The sequence below is a fragment of the Rana temporaria genome, chromosome 5 (assembly GCF_905171775.1).
Source record: "Rana temporaria chromosome 5, aRanTem1.1, whole genome shotgun sequence".
Lineage (NCBI taxonomy): Eukaryota > Metazoa > Chordata > Amphibia > Anura > Ranidae > Rana > Rana temporaria.
The window spans coordinates 305,287,398-305,307,608 of NC_053493.1; the positions used below are offsets into that span (position 1 = coordinate 305,287,398).

General features: G+C 40.8%; 1 protein-coding gene across 3 annotated transcripts in view; it reads left to right on the plus strand.

Moving 5' to 3' along the window:
- The window catches only part of TAF4B (TATA-box binding protein associated factor 4b), a 177,982-nt gene that overhangs the window by 137,208 nt on the left and 20,563 nt on the right, over window positions 1-20,211 (plus strand). For all 3 annotated transcript variants that reach the window (XR_005749491.1, XM_040354095.1, XM_040354096.1), the window contains exons 13-14: window positions 349-405; window positions 7,906-8,025. Coding sequence is in view for 2 of the 3 variants with exons in the window: in XM_040354095.1 (XP_040210029.1) it covers window positions 349-405; window positions 7,906-8,025 (177 nt within the window). In the remaining variant the exon portion in view is untranslated. The remainder of the gene's footprint in view (window positions 1-348; window positions 406-7,905; window positions 8,026-20,211) is intronic.

The following is a 20,211-nucleotide window of genomic DNA, read 5'->3' on the forward strand; positions in this document are numbered from 1 at the left end:
TATTATGAGATCCATGTGAAAGCCCAGGCATCTCTTTAAGCTGTGTGGTCCTTCGGGCTAGAAGTCAGGCATTCAGCCTGTATGGGAAAATGAGAATAAAAATGCATGAGGGGAAGTCTTAGAAATCCTGGACTCGGGCACTTCCCCCCTGCAGCAAAGCTTTTTAATCACAGGAGAAAATTGTTATGCATTAAATATTTAATGGCCGCTGCATGTTTAAGAATGTAGTCTGTTTTTTGAGTAACCCTATAAGTGCAAGATTTGATCCAGTACAAGTGAGTGAACTCATGGAAGCCTTAGAAAACAAAAACTGCATCATTTTTTTTTTTCTTTCTTTTTTTTTTACAGAGTCGCTCAAATAAAGAGGATCCAGAGCAAATGAGATTAAAGCAAAAAGCCAAAGAGGTAATCGGCAAGTTTCAAACTGGGTTTACAGTTAAATTATTGTGTTTTATAGTAATTTCAGTAGATAAGTGATTAGCCACAAAATCTAACGCAAAAAAACTATTCTATGAATATATAATAATTCTCATTACTATGCGCAGAAACTCATATATGACCTAACTGCTGTCGCTGCTCCGCTTTTTCAACCAGTCTCCGTTGCCACAGTGGCTGCAAAGAATAAAATAAAGTAATAAACAGAGAAGTGTTAATTAACTTAATTCATTCACATCAATGATGCCAGTGTATTATGTTTTCTAAAAAGTACCTTTTATTCCTGATCACATGATTTGGCATCTGTTGAAAAATATCCTTGGAAGGGGCTTCTATACCTCTGCTTTTTAAAGAAAAAAAAAAAGAAAAGTTTCATAAGAGCAACTCAAATTAAATTGTATAAAAAGAATCTGTAGATCCATATCTTTATTAAACATCGAGGGGCAGATCCACAGAGAGCTGCACCCGCGCAGCGTATCAGAGATACGCTACGCCGCCGTAACTTACCCGGCTTTAGTTCGAATCCATAAAGATTTTGCGCCGTAAGTTACGGCGGCGTAGTCTATCTCTGACGGCGCGTAATTCAAATCGGCGATTAGGGGGCATGTTTCATTTAAATGAAGCGCGTCCCCGCGCCGAATGAACTGCGCATGCGCCGTCCCTAAATTTCCCGCCGTGCATTGTGCTAAATGACATCGCAAGGACGTCATTTTTTTTAACATAGACGTGAATTATGTCCATCCCGATTCACGGACGACTTGCGCAAAAAAAAAAAAATTCTAAATAAACGCGGGAACGACGGCCATACTTAACATGGCAAGTCTAACTATACGCCGCAAAACAGCAGCTTTATCTATACGCCGGAAAAAGCCGTCTAGAGACGACGTAAAAGAATGCGACGGCCGCGCGTACGTTCGTGGATCGTCGGAAATAGCTAATTTGCATACTTGACGCGGAAAACGACGGGAACTCCACCCAGCGGACGCCAAAGTATTGCATCTAAGATCCGAAGCCGTACGCATGTCGGACCTAACCCAGATGCCGTCGTATCTTGGTTTGAGGATTCAAACCAAAGATACGACGCGGGAAATTTGAAAGTACGCCGGCGTATCAGTATATATGCCGGCGTATTTCCTTTGGGGATCTGCCCCCAGATGTGTATTTTGTATGCAATAATATGGGGTAGGGGGAGTCGAAGATAATTGACAATGGCTTTCATTTTGTTAAAACGGCATCTGCATCCAAGGCTCTTTTTTATTTTTTATTTTTTTTTTTTTTTTTTTACTGGTACAATAAAACCTTGGTTTGAGAGTAACTTGGTTTGAGAACATTTTGCAAGACAAGCAAAATGTTTTAATAAATGTTGCCTTGATATACAAGCGATGTCTTGATATAAGAGTAGCGTCATGTCACAACTGAGTATAAAAAAGGTAGCAATATGGTTACATTTAATAAATGCACAACATTTAGTAGCTTATTGCTACACTTAGAGGTACCTCTCTTCTTTTATACCCTGTAAAAAAAAATGCTTTGATATACAAGTGCTTTGGATTACAAGCATGTTTCTAGAACGAATTATGCTCGCAAACCAAGGTTTTACTGTATTAGAAAAGTTTTTAAATCGCGCTAAACAATTGTGACAATATACCTAATTAATGGAGGTGAACATAAACACATATATAATAAATTGGCATAAAGCCTCTAAGTCAGTGGTTCTCAACCTGGGGGTCGGGACCCCCTCGGGGGTCAAATGATGATTTGCCAGGGGTCACCAAATCCTGGGCTGTTCCTGAAACCCGCACTGTTCTCCCATTAGAGGGGGAGGAACAAAAAAAGGGAGCAAAAGGAAAAAAATAGAGAGCAAGAAAGATAGTTGGAGGGAAAGATGGAGGAAAGAAACAAGGAATTTGGATAGAGATAAAAGGGAAAGAAAGGAGAACAAAGAGAAAGAGTGGTACATCCTAAAATGTATCATAGGGGGTTTTAATACTGTACGAGTGGAAGGCACTCAGGGAGCGCCATGGTTTAGGGGCGCAAATGACTTATCTTGCCTTGGGTGCTGCCAACCCACGCTACGAAAATAATTTTACTGTTGGGGGTCCCCACAAGTTGGAAAATTTTATCAAGGGGTCACGGCACTAGAAGGTTGAGAACCACTGCTCTAAGTGATTTAATATTGAAAATCAACTTAAATATTGGTTTTAAGAAAACACTCATAAATGAAAACAAGTGAAATAACTATAAAATGAAAATAATATAAAATCTCAATGGTGGAAGTCCATGACTGTTTATAAAGTTTGTATATGAATGATCTATCTGTGGCATCATCAAGTGATAATAATCCACCCGATGTATTGGCATTTTTTTTTTTTCACATTTTTTTTTTTTTTTTTCCCACAAAAAAAGGGGGGGAATTGCAAATAACAATATTGTAATCAAAATTACAGTTCTTAAAGATTCTATACATTCATCCTAACCCTTTCTCCTTCCTACTGATACGGTTAGCAACAGGAGGACCCAGGAGGGAGGCAGGGGAGTGTCATTTACCACTATACGCCCACACGTGTGACTATAGTCGCGTGGGCTGCACAGATAAGAGAAAGGAAGAAATTAAGAGCTTAAACTAAAATGTGAGCATGCTCAGTAGAGGCAACAGCTGGTCTACATACTCAGTCTGCCGTAGGGACAGCGAAGATTGGAAGGACAGCTGAAGGCAGGATCAACCAGGTATATATCACGCTACACAAAACGAATGCTTTAGTGGCTTTGTATGAACACTGTTAAATAGCATGTAATGAGAGTTTTTCATAGTCTGCCTTTTAATTACACTTTAGGCAATAATTTCAGCTTTGAGGATTCCCTTGGAAAACTGGGCCTTATCTCATTTTACTATGGGGTGTCAGCAACTGGCAACTGTTTGTCACTGCACAGTCATTAAAATATGGATTATTCTAAGGTCATACATGTTCAGTACTAATAGCTTAGCAACCAGAATTCTCTGAGTTCAGCAATGACAGCATTTTTTTCCCAAGAAAGGTTTGTTCTTTAAAAAAACATAACTTTTTTCTTTTAATGTAAGATGTAGATTGCTAAATCCTTATTTGCAGGAGTATGTTTTGCTTCCTCTCATTAATGGCCATGACTGACTGCATCTGAATTTCTGTGACCGACTTCAGATAGCCTGGATGAAATAAGTATCCTTAAAACTTGTAAGAGTCCATTGAGTGTTTTTACAGTTCACGTGTCTGTCATTTTGATTCTTTCAACTTATTCATTAGTGATGCTTATAGCTTTGTCTAACGTGTTCCTTCTAGTTGCTGAACATCTTTACAGTTTTAAACCACTGTAGAATCTTTTTAGGTAACCGTTTAATAACCCAGAATCAAGAAGATTGTATAATTGCTAACGTTTAACCTCAAATCGCAGTCTTTGTCTTCCACCCCAGCTTGGTTCATTTAGGTCTCGGCTGAAGCAAAGGCAATATAGAAAAGTTGGAGGCTGTCTCCTGGCAATTAGGTCAGAGTTTACTTTGCTGTTGCATACCATTTATACAGGCCTAAGGGAAGGACAGAAGCCGCCAGAGGCAAGGGCAGCATTTCAAATGAGACACTGTCATGAGCAGAATTTACTTTATTTTTTTTTATTTATTTTTTTTAAACATTGATTTAAAGTCTTTCTGGGGAAAAAAAGAACATGCATATTTTTTTTAGTTTTAAGTTGGTCAGTAAGGTCTATTTATAAAGAGCTGTGATATGAAAATAAAGAGGGGGGGGGGAAGCACTTTTACATCTAGCATCTGGGACTGTACAATAGGCTACATTTTTCCAGGGTAATTGTTCGTTTTGTAAATCTGATACTGCTTATAATTCTTTGGCTGGGAGGCGGTACTGGGATTTCATTTTAAATGGAAAATGCCTCGGGCTTTTAATTTTCTGAGCCCAGCAGTTTTCAGCTCTGAGATGGAGCCCTTGTTTTCACTCAGTTCATGTTTAGCTGCAGGGGTTTTAGTTTATAGCTTAGGCTGGTTAAGCTTTTGCTCCCAGAGGCCTCTGCATAGCAACTGTACAAATCAACAAATACGTTCATTTGTGTCTGCAGCCTTTCACTCAGTAGACGTTTTTTTCCAACATTTCCCAATATCCATTTCCTGACTTTTTTAGCCGGAGAGGAAACAAAAAAGCTGTGCTAATTAGAGCTTATTTTAATTGAGCCTTAATATTGGAGCTTGCTACAGTTGCCCCAGAGGTAGTGCCAGGAGAATGAATTGGATGTATCCAAAGCTGATGGGAGCTAGGTGCTTTGTATGGTATATAAATATATCTATCTATTTTTTCACTTGACCTACAGTTTCATTCCCCTGTTGAATAAATCATCAAGCCTGTTCACATTTCTGATTAAGGATCTGACAGCAGACGATAATAAAGACAATTGAGGTGTGAGACGTGTGATATGGAGCTGAAGAAATTGGTTTCTATAGTGACAAGACAGATTTTTTTTTTTTTTTTTTTTTAAGGATCTTTGTTCTAAATGAGTCACATACTTAAAGAACAACCTTTTTTCTTTTTCCTTCCCCCTCCCACCATTAACTGCGCCTTGTGAACTATGAAATTTGTTGTTGCTGAACAGAGCTCCACTTTGCTTCGAGGTGTCAGCGGCAGGTTATTTATGAATGTTTTAAAGAACTTTATTATTGCTTTTAATGTAGAATCCAAGGCAAAATGAGAATAAACCACAGCAAGAGACTTTCCTGGCTAGAACAGATATATATATTTTTTTTAATTTATTAGTTCAAATGATTACAGAACCAGAATTTCTTATTATGATTGAACATGGATTGTTGTAGTAAACAGCTGTGAGGAGGCAGCTTTAACTAAAATGACTGAGAAGGAATATGTCATTTATGCATTTAAAAAGTTAACAGGCTGACTGTTTTTTGTTTTGTTTTTTAACATATAAACCTGTTGGATCAACAATTTTTTTTTTCTTTCAGCCAGTTGGCTTACAAGATTTTGCTTGTGCAAAATAGAAAATGAAATGTTGATCTTGCTGGTATGGATCAGGGTTTAAAGATCACAGCTATGGATTAGGGCTCAGGAATTCCTGCTGACAACAGCAAATGTAAAACGTAAGAGCCAACATAAAAAAAGCCCCCCCCCCCCCCCCCACAACAATCCATACCATGCTCTAGTCTGGTATGGATTTTGGGGGGAACCTCGCACCAATAAAATGGCAATGGATATACATGAGGAGCATCTTTTTCAACCCCCCCCCCCCCCCATGGTGGGGGAGGATCTGGGAAATCTAATAAGTCTCACCCAGCTACCATCGGGCTAGTGTTGTGGGGAAGAAGCCCTTGTCCTCATTATCAACATCGGAGGGGGGGGGTAGGTAGAGGGTATAAGGTTTGGGAGGTGGGTGCACGCTTGCCCCACTGACAGCAGGGGGATGAGTCATAGTTGTTAGGGCACAAAGGGGTGTAGGCTTCCTAACAACCTGCAGACCTGAGCTTAATTGTTACATTTAGCAGTGGTAGGAATAAACCAATACTAAGCGTTTCACTTCCCATTGCAGCTGGTGGTGTGGTCTGCATTAAAATAAGGTGTGAAAACACGTCAATTACCGCAAAAAAAGTGGTATTTAGCGTGCGTTTCTTTTTTATGAATTGCATGTTCCTGAGTTGAAGTCTACTTCCCACATTTTAAAGAGCATAATAAAGTATTACAAATATTTGAAAAGGGAACCCACAGGGACCAGTTGGTTCTTGGTTTCATTTTTCTACTGCAGCTTAAAAATCTGAATGGTATCTACTTTAATGCTATGAAGTGAATTGGGCACTTCAATTGTCAGGACAGCTGTCACAGCTGTGGTCCCATTCCAGTGCTGGAGAACTCCTAGAGAGGTACCAACTTCAAGGATCAGCACAACTCTGCAGAACACACAGCATGATGTCTGTCCATTTGCTAGCACTACTTCCAGTAGCAATCTCCAGCACTAGTAGGAGTAGGCGCCCAGGCAGTAACAGGCAAATAAACATCCTGACAGGTTCCCTGAAAGGAGAGCATACAGTGAATAACTGGAAGCTTTCTGCTTCTAGTTTCAGTGTCGCATATAATGCCTCCTAACCACACTTGTATGATCCAGGGCCGATCCGCCCTATAGGCTCACTATGCAAGCCGCTTAGGGCCCCGCAAATTACTAGAGGCCCTACCTGGTGAGAAGTAATTTTTGGCCCCCCTCACCCACCTTCTCAACTTGCTGGCTGCATGGGAGAAGAGGTAAGAAGTCGGAACCCCCCCCCGCTTCTCACTTTAATGTAAGATGTAATGACAGCAGAACACCCCACCCCCCTGCTTTAACTTTTAATGTGACCTGTAATTTTTTTAGTAGCCAAACCCCCCCCCCCCGCTTCTCAACTTTAATGTGACATGTCATTTTGCTTAGTAGGGCCCCAGGGAGGTCAGTATCGGCACTGGTATGATCTATTAGTGTTAAAGCGGTAGTTCACCCCCCCCGACACATTTTACCATCGAGACAGGCATTGTAGCGCGAGCTACAGTATGCCTGTCCCGATTTTTTTAACCCCGTACTCACCTTGTAGTCGTCCATCGTAGATTCCGGCTCCCGCGGGGAATGGGCGTGCCTATGGAGAGGGAGGATGATTGACGGCCGGCCCTGGCACGTCACTCTCCCCGAAGACAGCCGGAGTAGGTCTCGGCTCTTCACGGCGCCTGCGCACAGGCTATGCGCACGCGTCGTGAAGACCAAGCCTATTTCGGCTATTTCCGGAGAAGCGTGACGCGCCAGAGCCGGCCGTCAATCATCCTCCGTCTCCATAGGCACGCCCATTCCCCGGAATCTTCGATGGACGACTACAAGGTGAGTACGGCGGTAAAAAATTCGGGACAGGCATACTGTAGCTCGCGCTACAATGCCTGATTTTAAGGTAAAATAAAAATTTTTTTTCCCGTCGATAGGGTGAACCCCCGCTTTAACTCTTATTGATTAGTTTCTGGTCTACCTTAAACTAAAAATATATGATAAACTTTAAATGTGTCAGATACAGATACATGGACCTTGTGTAAACCAGAGAAGAGTGTGTAGCCCTCCTGGTGTTTTTGTAAAAAAAAAAAAAGGAAAAGCATGAATGCAGTCATCTGATCTGGTTGCTATAGGCTATACCTGTCCCGTTTTGTATCCTTATTATTCTATAAATGAGGCTAATTTGTGAGGTAAAAATGGCAGAATTTCTCTCCCCTCCCCAAATGTATTTCTCTCCCCAAGTTTATAGAGGTCTCCCACTAGATTAAAACTTTGTTTTGATTATACTATGTGAATCCTGCTGTGAAAATGATTATAAATAGTGTGACATTCTAATAAACTCAGAAAATGATCTGTATAATGTAAGCCATTAGAATTCAAAAAGAAATGTTAACAATCTGCTCATTTAGTGTGGAATATTCTCTTTCTTAGCTTCAGCAGCTGGAACTAGAACAACTGCAATACCGAGAAGCGAATCTCACAGCACTGGCTGCAATTGGACCAAGAAGGAAAAGACCTTTGGAATCGTCGCACCTTCACAGTGTGCTTGAGGTTTGCTTACATAGTCATGTCATTTTTATCTGTTATATGTCCAGTTTTCACCCCCCCAAACTGTTTCAATGACTCTAGCACAGCATACATGTTCTTATATCTTCAAGATTAATTTTTGCACCATATAACTGTAAAAATTATGTCACCATACTGCTTTATGCAAGGATTGACTACATGGTATATAGTCATCCATGACATTTTGTTTCCATATAGCCATTTGTTTTGGGACAGTTCTGCCAGTCTAGACTTGATGGCTTGGAAATATATACGGTGGATATAGAAAATAATCACCCCCCTTTTTTAAAATCATATTTTGCTTTAGAGCCTGAAATCAAGACCGTTTTTGTTTTATCCAGCTGTATTTACTAGTGCAACTTATAACATCCAAGTGAAAGATATAACACCAACATGTCAGAAATAAATCAAAAACAGAATCGCATAGCTGGAAAAAGGATCACCCCTTTTATCTCAGTATTTTGTTGAACCACCTTTTACGTTAATTACAGCTTTTAGTCTGTTGGGATATATCTCCAACTTTTCACATCTAGACTTTGCAATATTTGCCCACTCTTATTTTATTTGCAGAACTGAAGGTGACGGTTTGTGAACTGCAGTCTTCAAGTTATTCTACAGATTTTCAATGTGGTTTAAGTCTGGGCCCTCATTAGTTCATGCAAGGACATTCACCTTTTTCTCCTTCAACCACTGTGTGGTCATTTTTGCTGTGTGCTTTGGGTCATTTTTATGTTGGACGGTAAACCAGCTTCCCATTCACAACGTTCTGGCAAAGGGCATTATATTTTCCTTGAATTTTATGGAATTTTGGCCCATCCATTTTTCTTCTATCCTGACAAGTGATCCCATCCCTGCTGTAGAGAAACACCCCCATAACAGGATATTACCACGTCCATGCTTTACTGTAGGAATGGTGCTATTTGGATGGTGAGCTGTTTTGGTTTTACGCCAGACATATTGATTGTTGAGGCCAAATAATTCAGTTTTAGTCTCATCTGACCACTTTAAACGCACCTTGAAGATTCTAAGGCCACGTGGAAAAATTTGTTATGGTGAGATGAGACTCGAATTGAATGATTTGGCCTCAACGCCAAGCGATATGTCTGGCGGAAGGAAGGTGAGAATAGTAACAGGCTATGCGCTCGAAGACCAGCTCCTTCCACAGGCCTACCTGCTTGTAGATCCGTGGCTCTAGATGGACGCGAGACTGGACCGCACTGCGCATCATGAGACCCTGATGAGCCTGTTTTGTAATTGTGTATTATAAGTGCATTTCTTTTGAGATTAAACCTAGTATCTGACATATTGCACTTGGGTGGTGCTTCCCTCTTTTCTTTCCTTGTCTTCCCCTAACAGAGTTGGCTTTTCTCTGAGGATAGCTGTCGCCCACCATCTTCCCATCGCCTTCCTTTTTAGGATTGGTCATTTTGTACCACTATATGGACTATAAAGCTGACTTTTTCTAGACATATACAATGCCTGCTTTTTAAGCGTTCGATAGTACCAGTGTTTGCGCTAACAGTTTATTCCAAATTTCTGTACTAGACATGATACAAGAGGTCAATGCAGCCTCGCCGGTGGCCTTCAGATGCCTGAGCCTCGCCGGTGGCCTTCAGATGCCTGAGCCTCGCCGGTGGCCTTCAGATGCCTGAGCCTCGCCGGTGGCCTTCAGATGCTGCTGAAGAGAGAGGGAGGAAGGGACTCGGACTGAGCCGCCAGGATGACACCCCTGCAATGTGTGGCATATCCTCCGATCTACATGTACAGTACTGCTTGGGGGGGGTGGGGAGGGGTGTGAGTGGTGCAGGAAGTATGTGTCGGGTGGGTCCGTGTATAGGTCGGTGTATGTTGCACTCTGTGCATAACGCACTCATGATCTCTGCATTCTGAGCGAATCTGGCAGAATCCTACATTTTTTTTGTACCTTTTTTTAGGTCTCATTTTAGAGGGATAATCAGTCCCACAGAGCCTCTGGTAGGTTTAATTCTGTGTTGGCACTTTGAAATAGTTGGTTTTAATTTGCTGTTTGGGCACTCAGACTCAAAAAGGTTTGCCATCACTGATTTAGGGCCTGCATGGTCTAAGGTTATTATTGGTGTTCCCCAAGGTTCAATGCTGGAACCCTTTCCTTTTTAACCTATTTATAAATGGCAACCAGTTTGATATTAAAATTGCAATTTCTGTGCTTGCCATGTTAGGCACTTGGGGGCTCAAAACATGCATGCATCATACGTTGTAGGAGTACAACTGGAGCGGTCAGTGGAATCGTTTTTTTCCAGTATCTAAAGCAAGCAACATACTTTATCGTATTAAGAGGTAAACACTTTAGAGAGAAAAATAAATAAACTAGTAATGCAAAGAAGAGCAACCAAAATAGGACTGGAGGGCCCTTTCTGTGAGGAAAGATTACCTAAGCTGAATATTTTCTTTTTCGTGAAGGTGATTAAGTGGGGGTATAATCACCATGTTTAATAAATACATAAATGGTCAATATAGAGAACTTTGTGCAGTTATTCGCTTTAAGCCCTGTACACACGTCGGTTCGTCTGATGAAAATGGACCGTTTTCATCGGACAAACCGATCGTGTGTGAGCCCCATCGGGTTTTTATTCATCTGTGAAAAAAAATAGAACCTGTTTTAAAGTTTTCTTATGGTTAAAAAACCGATAGAAAAAAAACGATCGTCTGTGGAGAAATCCATCTGTCAAAAATCCACACATGCTCAGAATCAAGTCGACGCATGCTTGGAAGCATTGAACTTCATTTTTCTCAGCATGTCGTAGTGTTTTACGTCACCGCGTTGGACACCGTCGGATTTTTAACCAATGGTGTGTAGGCAAGACTGATGAAAGTCGGCTTCATCGAATACCTGATAAAAAAATCCATCGGATTGGATTCCATCAGATATCCGATCGTGTGTACAGCGCTTAAGGGTAATTACAAAGGACAAGGCGCACTCTTTACGTCTGTAGCAAAAAATATTTAACCTCGGCATACACAGAAAGGCTTCTTCACAATAACGGCTGTGAAAATGTAGAATGAACTCCCTCAAAAACTAGTTCTGACCAGTTCAGTAAACTGTTTTTACAAAGAGCTTGATGCATTCTTTAATGCAATACGCAAAATATAACTGGATATTACTGGCCTTAATGCAACAATCTTTGTCTAATGCCGCGTACACACGCTCGTTTTTCGGCATGAAAAAAAAAACGACTTTTTTAAAACCGTCATTTAAAATCATGTGTGGGCTTCACATCGTTTTTCGGCTTCTGAACATGCTGCATTTTTTAACGTCGTTTTTTAAAATGTCGTTTTTCAGGTTGTAAAAAATTATCGTGTGTGGACTAAAACAAAGTTTTTAATCCCGCGCATGCCCAGAAGCGAGTTTTGAGATGGGAGCGCTCGTTCGGGTAAAACTACCATTCATAATGGAGTAAGCACATTCATCACGCTGTAACAGATAAAAAAGCGCAAATTGTCTTTTACTAACAAGGAATCCGCTAAAAGCAGCCCAAAGTCAAATAGAACTTCCCCTTCAGAGTGCCGTTGTACGTGTTGTACGTCACCGCGCTTTGTTCATCATTTTTTAAAAACGATGGTGTGTGGGCAACATCGTTTTTAATGATGAAGTTGGAAAAATGTTTTTTTTTTTTTCATGCCGAAAAACGACCGTGGGTGCGCCGCATAAGACTCAAACACCCCACATATTCTACTACACCTGTGTTTAAGCCAGAGTCAGACCCTGATATGTTGGTCCTAGAGGATGCAGAATTGGAAGGGAATAAAACAGATGTTGAGGCATTGTTGGCGCAAACTGCAGAATATTTCTCTCCACCCGACTATCATTATATTGAACAGGGAGCTTCACGCAACACGCTTGCTAATAATGCTGATAAACTCATTGTCTCTGCCCACTAAAGTGAACAGCCTCAGATGATACACAGAGATGAAACAAATCTTCCTATATAGGTTTTACATGTAGATCTGCTGTCTTTAGGACATCGCGTTAGGCATTTTCTCTTCCTAATCAGTACTGGGAGTTGATTCTTGGCATACACTGTAGGACAGCTGATTGACGGAAAGGCACACACCTCCACTCCACATAGGTAAAGGAAGGAAGGAATGTGCAAAGCTCTGTTATGCAAAGAGCTCTCTGCTAATCTATTTATAGCACCCACCGACACAAATTTCAGGCTGGTTCTATCTCTGTTGTTGGAGAATTTGTCAGAAGTTATTGCGCTGATAACAGAAGAACGGAGCAGCAGAAAGACATGGGACTCTGGGCTTTGGAGAGCGATAAGCAAACACTACAGATATGTGCTTGGGTCAAATTTTATGAATCAAGTTTACATCCACTTTAAGCTCCAAATTTCAAAATTTCTTAGTCTGCAAGGTCCGTAATTACTTCTCTGAAACAAGGGAAGCCCATGACATTCATGAAAATCCAAGATGCCATCTACATGTTCCCATTTACCCACCTCATTTGTGATTTCCAAGCTTTGCAATAGAATACGACAACTTCTAGTTTGTCCTACTACCTTTCAGCTTATCCTCTGCTCCCATGGTGTTCACAAAGGTCTTCACACCCTTGCATTCAAGTGAAATGCTATCTAGACGACCTTCTTTAAAGCAGAGTTCTGTCTGGGCAAAAAAAAAAAAAAAAGCCAGCTAAAAATACTGCAGTTGCTGACTTTTAATACACTTACCTGTCCTGGGAGCCCGCAATGTCGGCACCCGAAGCCGACCTGTCCCTCGGCTCCGGGTGCAGGCGCTGGCATCCTTACTAAGGGAAACAGGAAGTGAAGCCTTGTGGCTTCACAGCCTGTTTCCTACTGCATATGCTTAAGTCGCTGTACACTTGTTGAATGGTCCCTGCTCTCTTCTGGGACCTGTGTGTCTCCCAGAAGGCAGCGGGGGGAGGAGGAGGAGCCGGATATTGCGTAGTTCGCTGCACAAGATTGTGGCGATATTTCCCTGGAAGTGGGAGCAAATACCTGGATTTGACAGGTATCTGCTCCCCCCTGAAAGGTGCCAAATGTGGCACAGGAGGGAGGAGGAATCTGATCCTCAGAAGTTCCATTTCTGGGTGGAACTCCGCTTTAAGGATTCATCCCCTTGCAATTATCAGCTAAGTTTTTACCATACAATAATAATTTATGTAATAAATCATTGAGTACACCAATAACAAATAACAAAAATAAAGGGAAAAAAGTGCTAATGAAGTGCATGTGAAACCACCAAGTAAACTGTGGTATGCCAATAAACCAAAGAAAAAGCTTCCAAAAACAGCCCAAATTATATATATATATATATATATATATATGTATATATATATATATATATATATATATATATATATATATATGTTGTCTTTACTATATTCCAGCTTCTAGTGCAGTAATGTTGGCCCCCGTGTTTCCACCATGTCCATTCGCATGCAATAAAGTGTCTGGCCTCTTAACAAATGTTGTGGACCTATGGCATTCAAAACTCCAATCAGATCCATCAGTCTCCAATATTACCGGCAAGCAACAAAGGGATATCCCACATGATTCTGGCAAAAGTCTGCTAGAGGAACTGCCTGGTTTGATGCATTGTGACTGCTACTTAATGCGGTTGTGAAGCTTTAACTTGTAAGTGCATGCTATATTTTTTTTTAATAAGGTGGCTTTTTATATACTAAAATTAAAATATATAATATATATAACTACCTGTGTATCCCACCGTGATACTAATGTGAAAAAAAAGAACAAACTCAAATATATGCCATAGCTAATAAGTAATCAGGCTTAATCCATATATAGCATAATGAACAAAGTGAATATATATATATATATATATATATATATATATATATATATATATATATATATATATATATATGAAGTGACATTAAATAGAGTGCTTAAGTACCAAATCCACTGTGCTGCCTTAATCGCATGGAGCAGCACGGCCCAAAATCGCATGAAAGTCTTTTGATGAAGGACCTATAGATCCATCGGTGCAATTAAAACAGTGCTGTGACTCCACACATAGGTGCTCCCCACCCTTGGTTAATAGCCGCTCATAATACTGTATGTATTTAAGAAAAAGCCTAGGGGCTATGGGGTATGGGGTACTCCCATGATAAAGGTGCGTCGGTGCACCGCTCTGTATGAGGCATAAAAAAAACTCTGGGGATGTGTGTGCGATTGGATGTTCCTCCTCTGTAGGCAGACCTGCTGCCTTCTCCACCATCCTGTCCCCTTCCCTACGCACATTTGATACAGGGATAATGTATCTTAAACAGGGGGATATTGATATCCTTTATCGTGTGAGTACCCCATTTAGGGGCTTTTTTCTTAACCACTTAAGACCCGGACCTTTAGGCAGCTAAAGGACCTGGCCAGTTTTGCGATTCGTCACTGCGTCGCTTTAACTGACAATTGAGCGGTCATGCGACGTGGCTCCCAAACAAAATTGGCGTCCTTTTTTCCCCACAAATAGAGCTTTCTTTTGGTGGTATTTGATCACCTCTGCGGTTTTTATTTTTTGCGCTATAAACAAAAATAGAGCGACAATTTTGAAAAAAATGCAATATTTTTTACTTTTTGCTATAATAAATATCCCCCAAAAATATATATATATATTAAAAAAAAAGTTTTCCCCAGTTTAGGCCGATACGTATTCTTCTACCCATTTTTGGTAAAAAAAAATCACATTAAGCGTTTATCGATTGGTTTGCACAAAATGTATAGCGTTTACAAAATAGGGGATGTTTTTTTTTCATATTTATTAATATTTTTTTTACTTTTTTTTACTACTAATGGCGATCAGCGATTTTTTTCGTCACATTATGGCAGACACTTCGGAAAATTTTGACACATTTTTGGGACCATTGTCATTTTCACAGCAAAAAATGCATTGTTTACTGTGAAAATGACAATTGCAGTTTGGGAGTTAACCACAAGGGGGCGCTGAAGGGGTTAAGTGTGACCTCATTTGTGTTTATAACTGTAGGGGGGTGTGGCTGTACGCGTGACATCATTGATTGTGTTTTCCTATAAAAGGGAACACACTATCAATGACGGCGCCACAGTGAAGAACGGGGAAGCTGTGTTTACACATAGCTCTCCCCGTTCTTCAGCTCCGGGGACCGATCGCGGGACTCCAGCGGCGATCGGGTCCGCGGTCACTGAGCTTCGGAACAGGTCGCGGGCGCGCGACCCACGGCTGGGCACTTAAAGAGGACGTACCTGTACGTGCTTGTGCCCAGCCGTGCCATTCTGCCGACGTATATGTGCAGGAGGCGGTCCTTAAGTAGTTAAATACATTTTATGCAAACAATATCACGCCATCGAGCCTCCTTCTTTTGCCATTTCGAAAAGCATCGTAAAGCAGGAGACAGTGATACCAAACAGTCTGGGACCCCTCAGTACACTCAGAATCCAGTGGTTATTCAGAAGCGTGTTTTGACTAAGCTTAAATGCAAGGTCACACGCTCTAAGAGTGGGGAGCACATGTTTGTGGAATCACAGCACTGTTTGAATTGCACCGATGGATCTATAGATCTTTCATCAAAGAAGGTCTTTATCATACAAATTTGGGCTGTGCTGCTTCATGTGATTATGGCAGCACAGTGGATTTAGTACTTAAGCACTCCATTGAATGTCACTTCATATATGTTTTTTCACTTTGTTCATTATGCTATATATGGATTAAGCCTGATTACTTATTAGCCAAGGCATATATTTGAGTTGATTTATTTCACGTTAGTATCTCGGTGGGATACACAGGTAGTTAGTGCGGCACATATTATACATTTGATTTTAATATTACACGGCTGTAGGAGTAAATGATTAGTGTCAGCAGCTGCTCTTACAATTATTATTGATTAGCTATTAGCACTAGTAGGTAGCTCGCAAAACAAGCTCTTGTATACAGCTTTTTATATACTATCTGCACTTTTTATCCTTTTGTTTGCTGGTAACATCAAAAATTGATGGCTGTGATTGCGGTTTTGAATACCATTGGAGGCACCTTGTGTTTAAAGTGCTTCTGACCATTTAACTCTTAATGGTCCACAACATTTGGTAAGAGGCCAGTGGCTTTATTGCATCTGAGTGGAGGTAGTGGAAACACAAGAGGACCAGCATTGCTTCACTAGAAGCTGGAATATAGTAAAGAAAATTTATATAATTTTAAATTTTTGTTTTTAGAAGCTTTTTCTTTGGTTTATGGGCATACCACAGTACACTTGGCACTTTTTTATATTTTTTGTATATTCTTCTTTTATGGATTTGGGTATTGCATTATTTGCACTTTGTATGCGTGTTATTTGAACAAATGTTAACAGCATATAGGGCGATTGATATAGCACTACACTATTTATTTTATTAGTCTGGTTTCTCAGCAAAAAAAACAAATCAGTTGCTCCAGGCTTTTAGCTGGGTGATCAATTTCAACAAATCTGCCTCTGGCCTTCCCTGCGCCTAGAACTCTTTGGTCCGATTCTGGATACGTCCCAAGCAAGTCTTTCTTTTCAAAAAAGAAAGTTCTTTCTCTGGGAGCTCATGCTTGACTGAGATCCAAGAGAAATTCCACAGACCTTTACCATGAGAGTTCTGGGTTCTAATTGTCACCCCCTTTAAGTCAGTACCTTTCACACAATTACTAATTTTGGAACTAAACCTTCTGTCCGCATGGAAAAAGCAGACGCTTCCCCTGGACTTACCCATGCACCTATCCAACCAAACATATATTTCTTTGTCCTGGTGGATCACAACTTCCACTCTAACAATGAGAAAAAAAAATATTTCCCTAATTTTGGAAAGTTCTAAAATAGACGCAATTCTGTCAGGTTGGGGTGGAGTCTTCCAATCCTTGACAGTTCAGGGAACATGGTCATGGAGGAAACCAAACTTCCCATCAATATTTTGGCGTTCAGAGCAGTCAGGTTGTCCCTCCAGTGCTGGGAAGCAATCCCTGCTGAGAGAAGGCAGTGATTATTGCCAGTGGCTATAGCGGTAAAATCTGGCAGGCTGGTTGTACCCAAGTTGATCAATCAGTGCATTCAGCCTACCCATACATAGTTCAACAGGAACCAGCCGAGATTCGAACCATCTATGACCAACTTTAAAGAGAAGACACCTCAGGGAGGTGTGTTTTCAAAGATAGTCTAGTGTCCAATCACCTGAAGGTACAAGCGTATAGCCCATGGTGTAGAAGTTGCCTGTACTCGGATATGAAATTTACAGTTATGTCAAAAGTCCTCTTTCCTTTTGGTCACCGATTTTCTCAAGAACAAAGCAAACACCCAGGATTTCTAATGGAACATGATGTGACTTGCACTGTTTTTGACAGTGCTGGTACTTTGTGATGAGCTCTGCGCTGTCACATGGGAGAGGAAAGAGGCTGTTGAGTCTTGTGTAACCTCTGATTAGCAGCTTACTCTGCCCATAGAGTAATTATGGTCAATTTTGGAGAACAGGGTTCAGGCTTGTTTTCCGGCCTTTGGCATCTCTGAGAACTGGAATGATTTTTGCATGAAGAGTGGTATCAAATTTTATTATCCATCATCCAAGACATTATTTTTGTCAATTCCAAGAAAAATTTCAGGCATCTTGGATGCCAAAGGCAGTCCTACACCATATTCGGTAATGGTTTTGTTCTTTTAGCTGGTGTTCCCATATTTTTGTCCAACCCCTGTATAAATTGTGATAAAAGAGAAGTCTTTTTTTTTAACATGCTTTCTGCTCCTGGGTATGGGCTGCTGCTGATGACTCTTGGAACTTGGAGAGTAAACAGACAGCCAACAGGTGCAGTTCCTTTGTCATGTGAGCACTTGGTCCAATTCTGATCCATCCTGTGGTTACTGAGCTAGTTGGAAAGCCCCCCTTCCCCCTCCCCCCACTGCTTTCTAACATGCTGCTAGCAAGGAGACAAATCTATCATTTGGTGCAAGTGATGGTTTCTGAAAGAAGGGGCACCCTGGAGACCAACATTAGCATGCACTACAGTGGGGGGGGGGGGGTGTGTAGCATCAGCTTCATTCATTACACAAGTCTCAATAGTAAAAGATCAGTAACTGAGCTGAATACTCCTGGGTGTGTATGCAGGCAGGGCTACCGCTGGGAGAGGGGGGAAAGAATCAGGACTGAATGCAACCATAGGGTACATTGGATTTGAACCCAGTCTAGAAGGCCCTGTGATCTCTTGTCCTGAACATCAGCCTGCAACTCCTGTCACGGTCATCGCTCAGGCTCTGCTCCCCTCCCCTCCCTTGCTATGGCACTGGACAGAGCTGCCAATACAGTGTTTGTTTACAATAAAAAAAAAAATATTGTTGCACCCAAGCACATAAAAATTGAGGCACCTCCACCTATATGCACGTACAAATGTAAACGCACGCAGTGGAATGTTATATGTTACCATGCATGCTGGAATGAGAGCAATAATTCTTGCACCGGACCTCCTTTTTAAACGCTAATGATCTATATGGGGCTTTTAAAGCATTGGCTATGGAAAATATAGGGTACTGACATTTTTAAGTTTTGACATATTGGGTATCCATTTACTTGGTGTAACCTTGGCTTTTATATTTGACCAAAAATTGGGCAATTTATTGTGTTTTTGTGCCCCCTAAAATTTACTTTTAATGTGGTGTTTTTTTTTGTCTAACCTTTTTAGCTGGCTCCTAGATTCAAAGCAAGTTTGTCAATCCCTGTGCTATAGTGATCATATTTAACCACCTCAGCCGGATTTATCCCCTTAATGACCAGGCCATTTTTTAACTGACAGTTGCGCGACGCTGTACCCAAACAAAATTTGAGGTTATTTTTTCACCGCTTTCTTTTTGTGGTATTTGATCACCTCTGCGGTTTTTATTTTTTGCACTATAAACAAAAAAAAAGGCAGACAATTTAAATAATTAAAATATTTTTTTACTTTCTGCTATAATAAAAAAAAATGTATTCTTCTACATATTTTTGGTAACAAAAATCGCAATGAGTGTATATTTATTAGCTTGTACAAAAGTTATAGCATCTACAAACTATGGGATAGATTTATGGACTTTGTGTTTTGTTTTACTGGTAATAGCAGTGATCTGAAAGTTTTTGCAGGAATGCGACATTGTGGCAGACAAATCCGACCCCAAGTGACACTTTTTGGGGACCAGTGACATTACAGTGATTAGTGCTAAAAAAAAAAATGCACTGATCAATGTATAAATGACACTGGCAGGGAAGGGGTTAACACTAGGGGCGACCAAGGGGTTAACTATGTTTCCTGGGTGTGTTCGAACTGTGTGGGAAATAGGGCTTGCTGGGACAACACAGATTGTTGTTCCTGATCACTAGGAACAGCTAATCTCAGAGTTGTCCCCTCTCAGAACGGGGATCCACCTTGTTTACATTCTGCCTCTCTTTAACGCGATCGCGGGTGGCCCGCCGGACACGTGGACGAGCTTTAGACGTATTTCTATTTATGATAAAACATGTGAGCTATTCAAATTTCAAGTGTAAACTTGGGTAAATTACTAATCAAAATTATTTTTGGTCTGGTCACAATGGGTTAATTTAACCCCAGATTTAAACTGGTTGAAGTTTGGACAGGATTAGCGATTATACGCTTACTTGTTAAACTGTAACGTTGATTCGTAAACCGCTATTTACATATGAATTTTCATGCACACTATAAATTTAAGCTGGAATGCCAGTATAGTGGGATTAGTCTATATTGCATTTCACAGCACTGTCACCCTGACATGTTTCAGATACTGAAGGCTGGAAACACAGCTGAGTCAGTAACAAGTGGGGATAAGAACAGGGAGGACTCGATTAAAAGTCCAGTAAGTAGCTTGAATCTGTACAGGTAAAACAGGAAGCCACCGACTGTGAAAAAGTGGTGTCCATCTCTGGTCACTTAGTGTGATTAGAGGTGTATGTGATGCAGAATTACAAATATATTATACTGCACATAAGTATTTTAAATGTGTACGCACATTATTGGCTAGGGTTTTACTGTTTAAAAAGGTTCCAAACATTGGACATGTAGATATGCATCCCCCCCCCCCCCCACCCCCAGTTTTCCTGGCATTCACCAGTGTGGTCATGCTGTACATTTAAACAGGTAGTTATTCAGTGTGATGTTGCGCTGAATAAAATACACGGTCTACTCTGTGAAATGTCA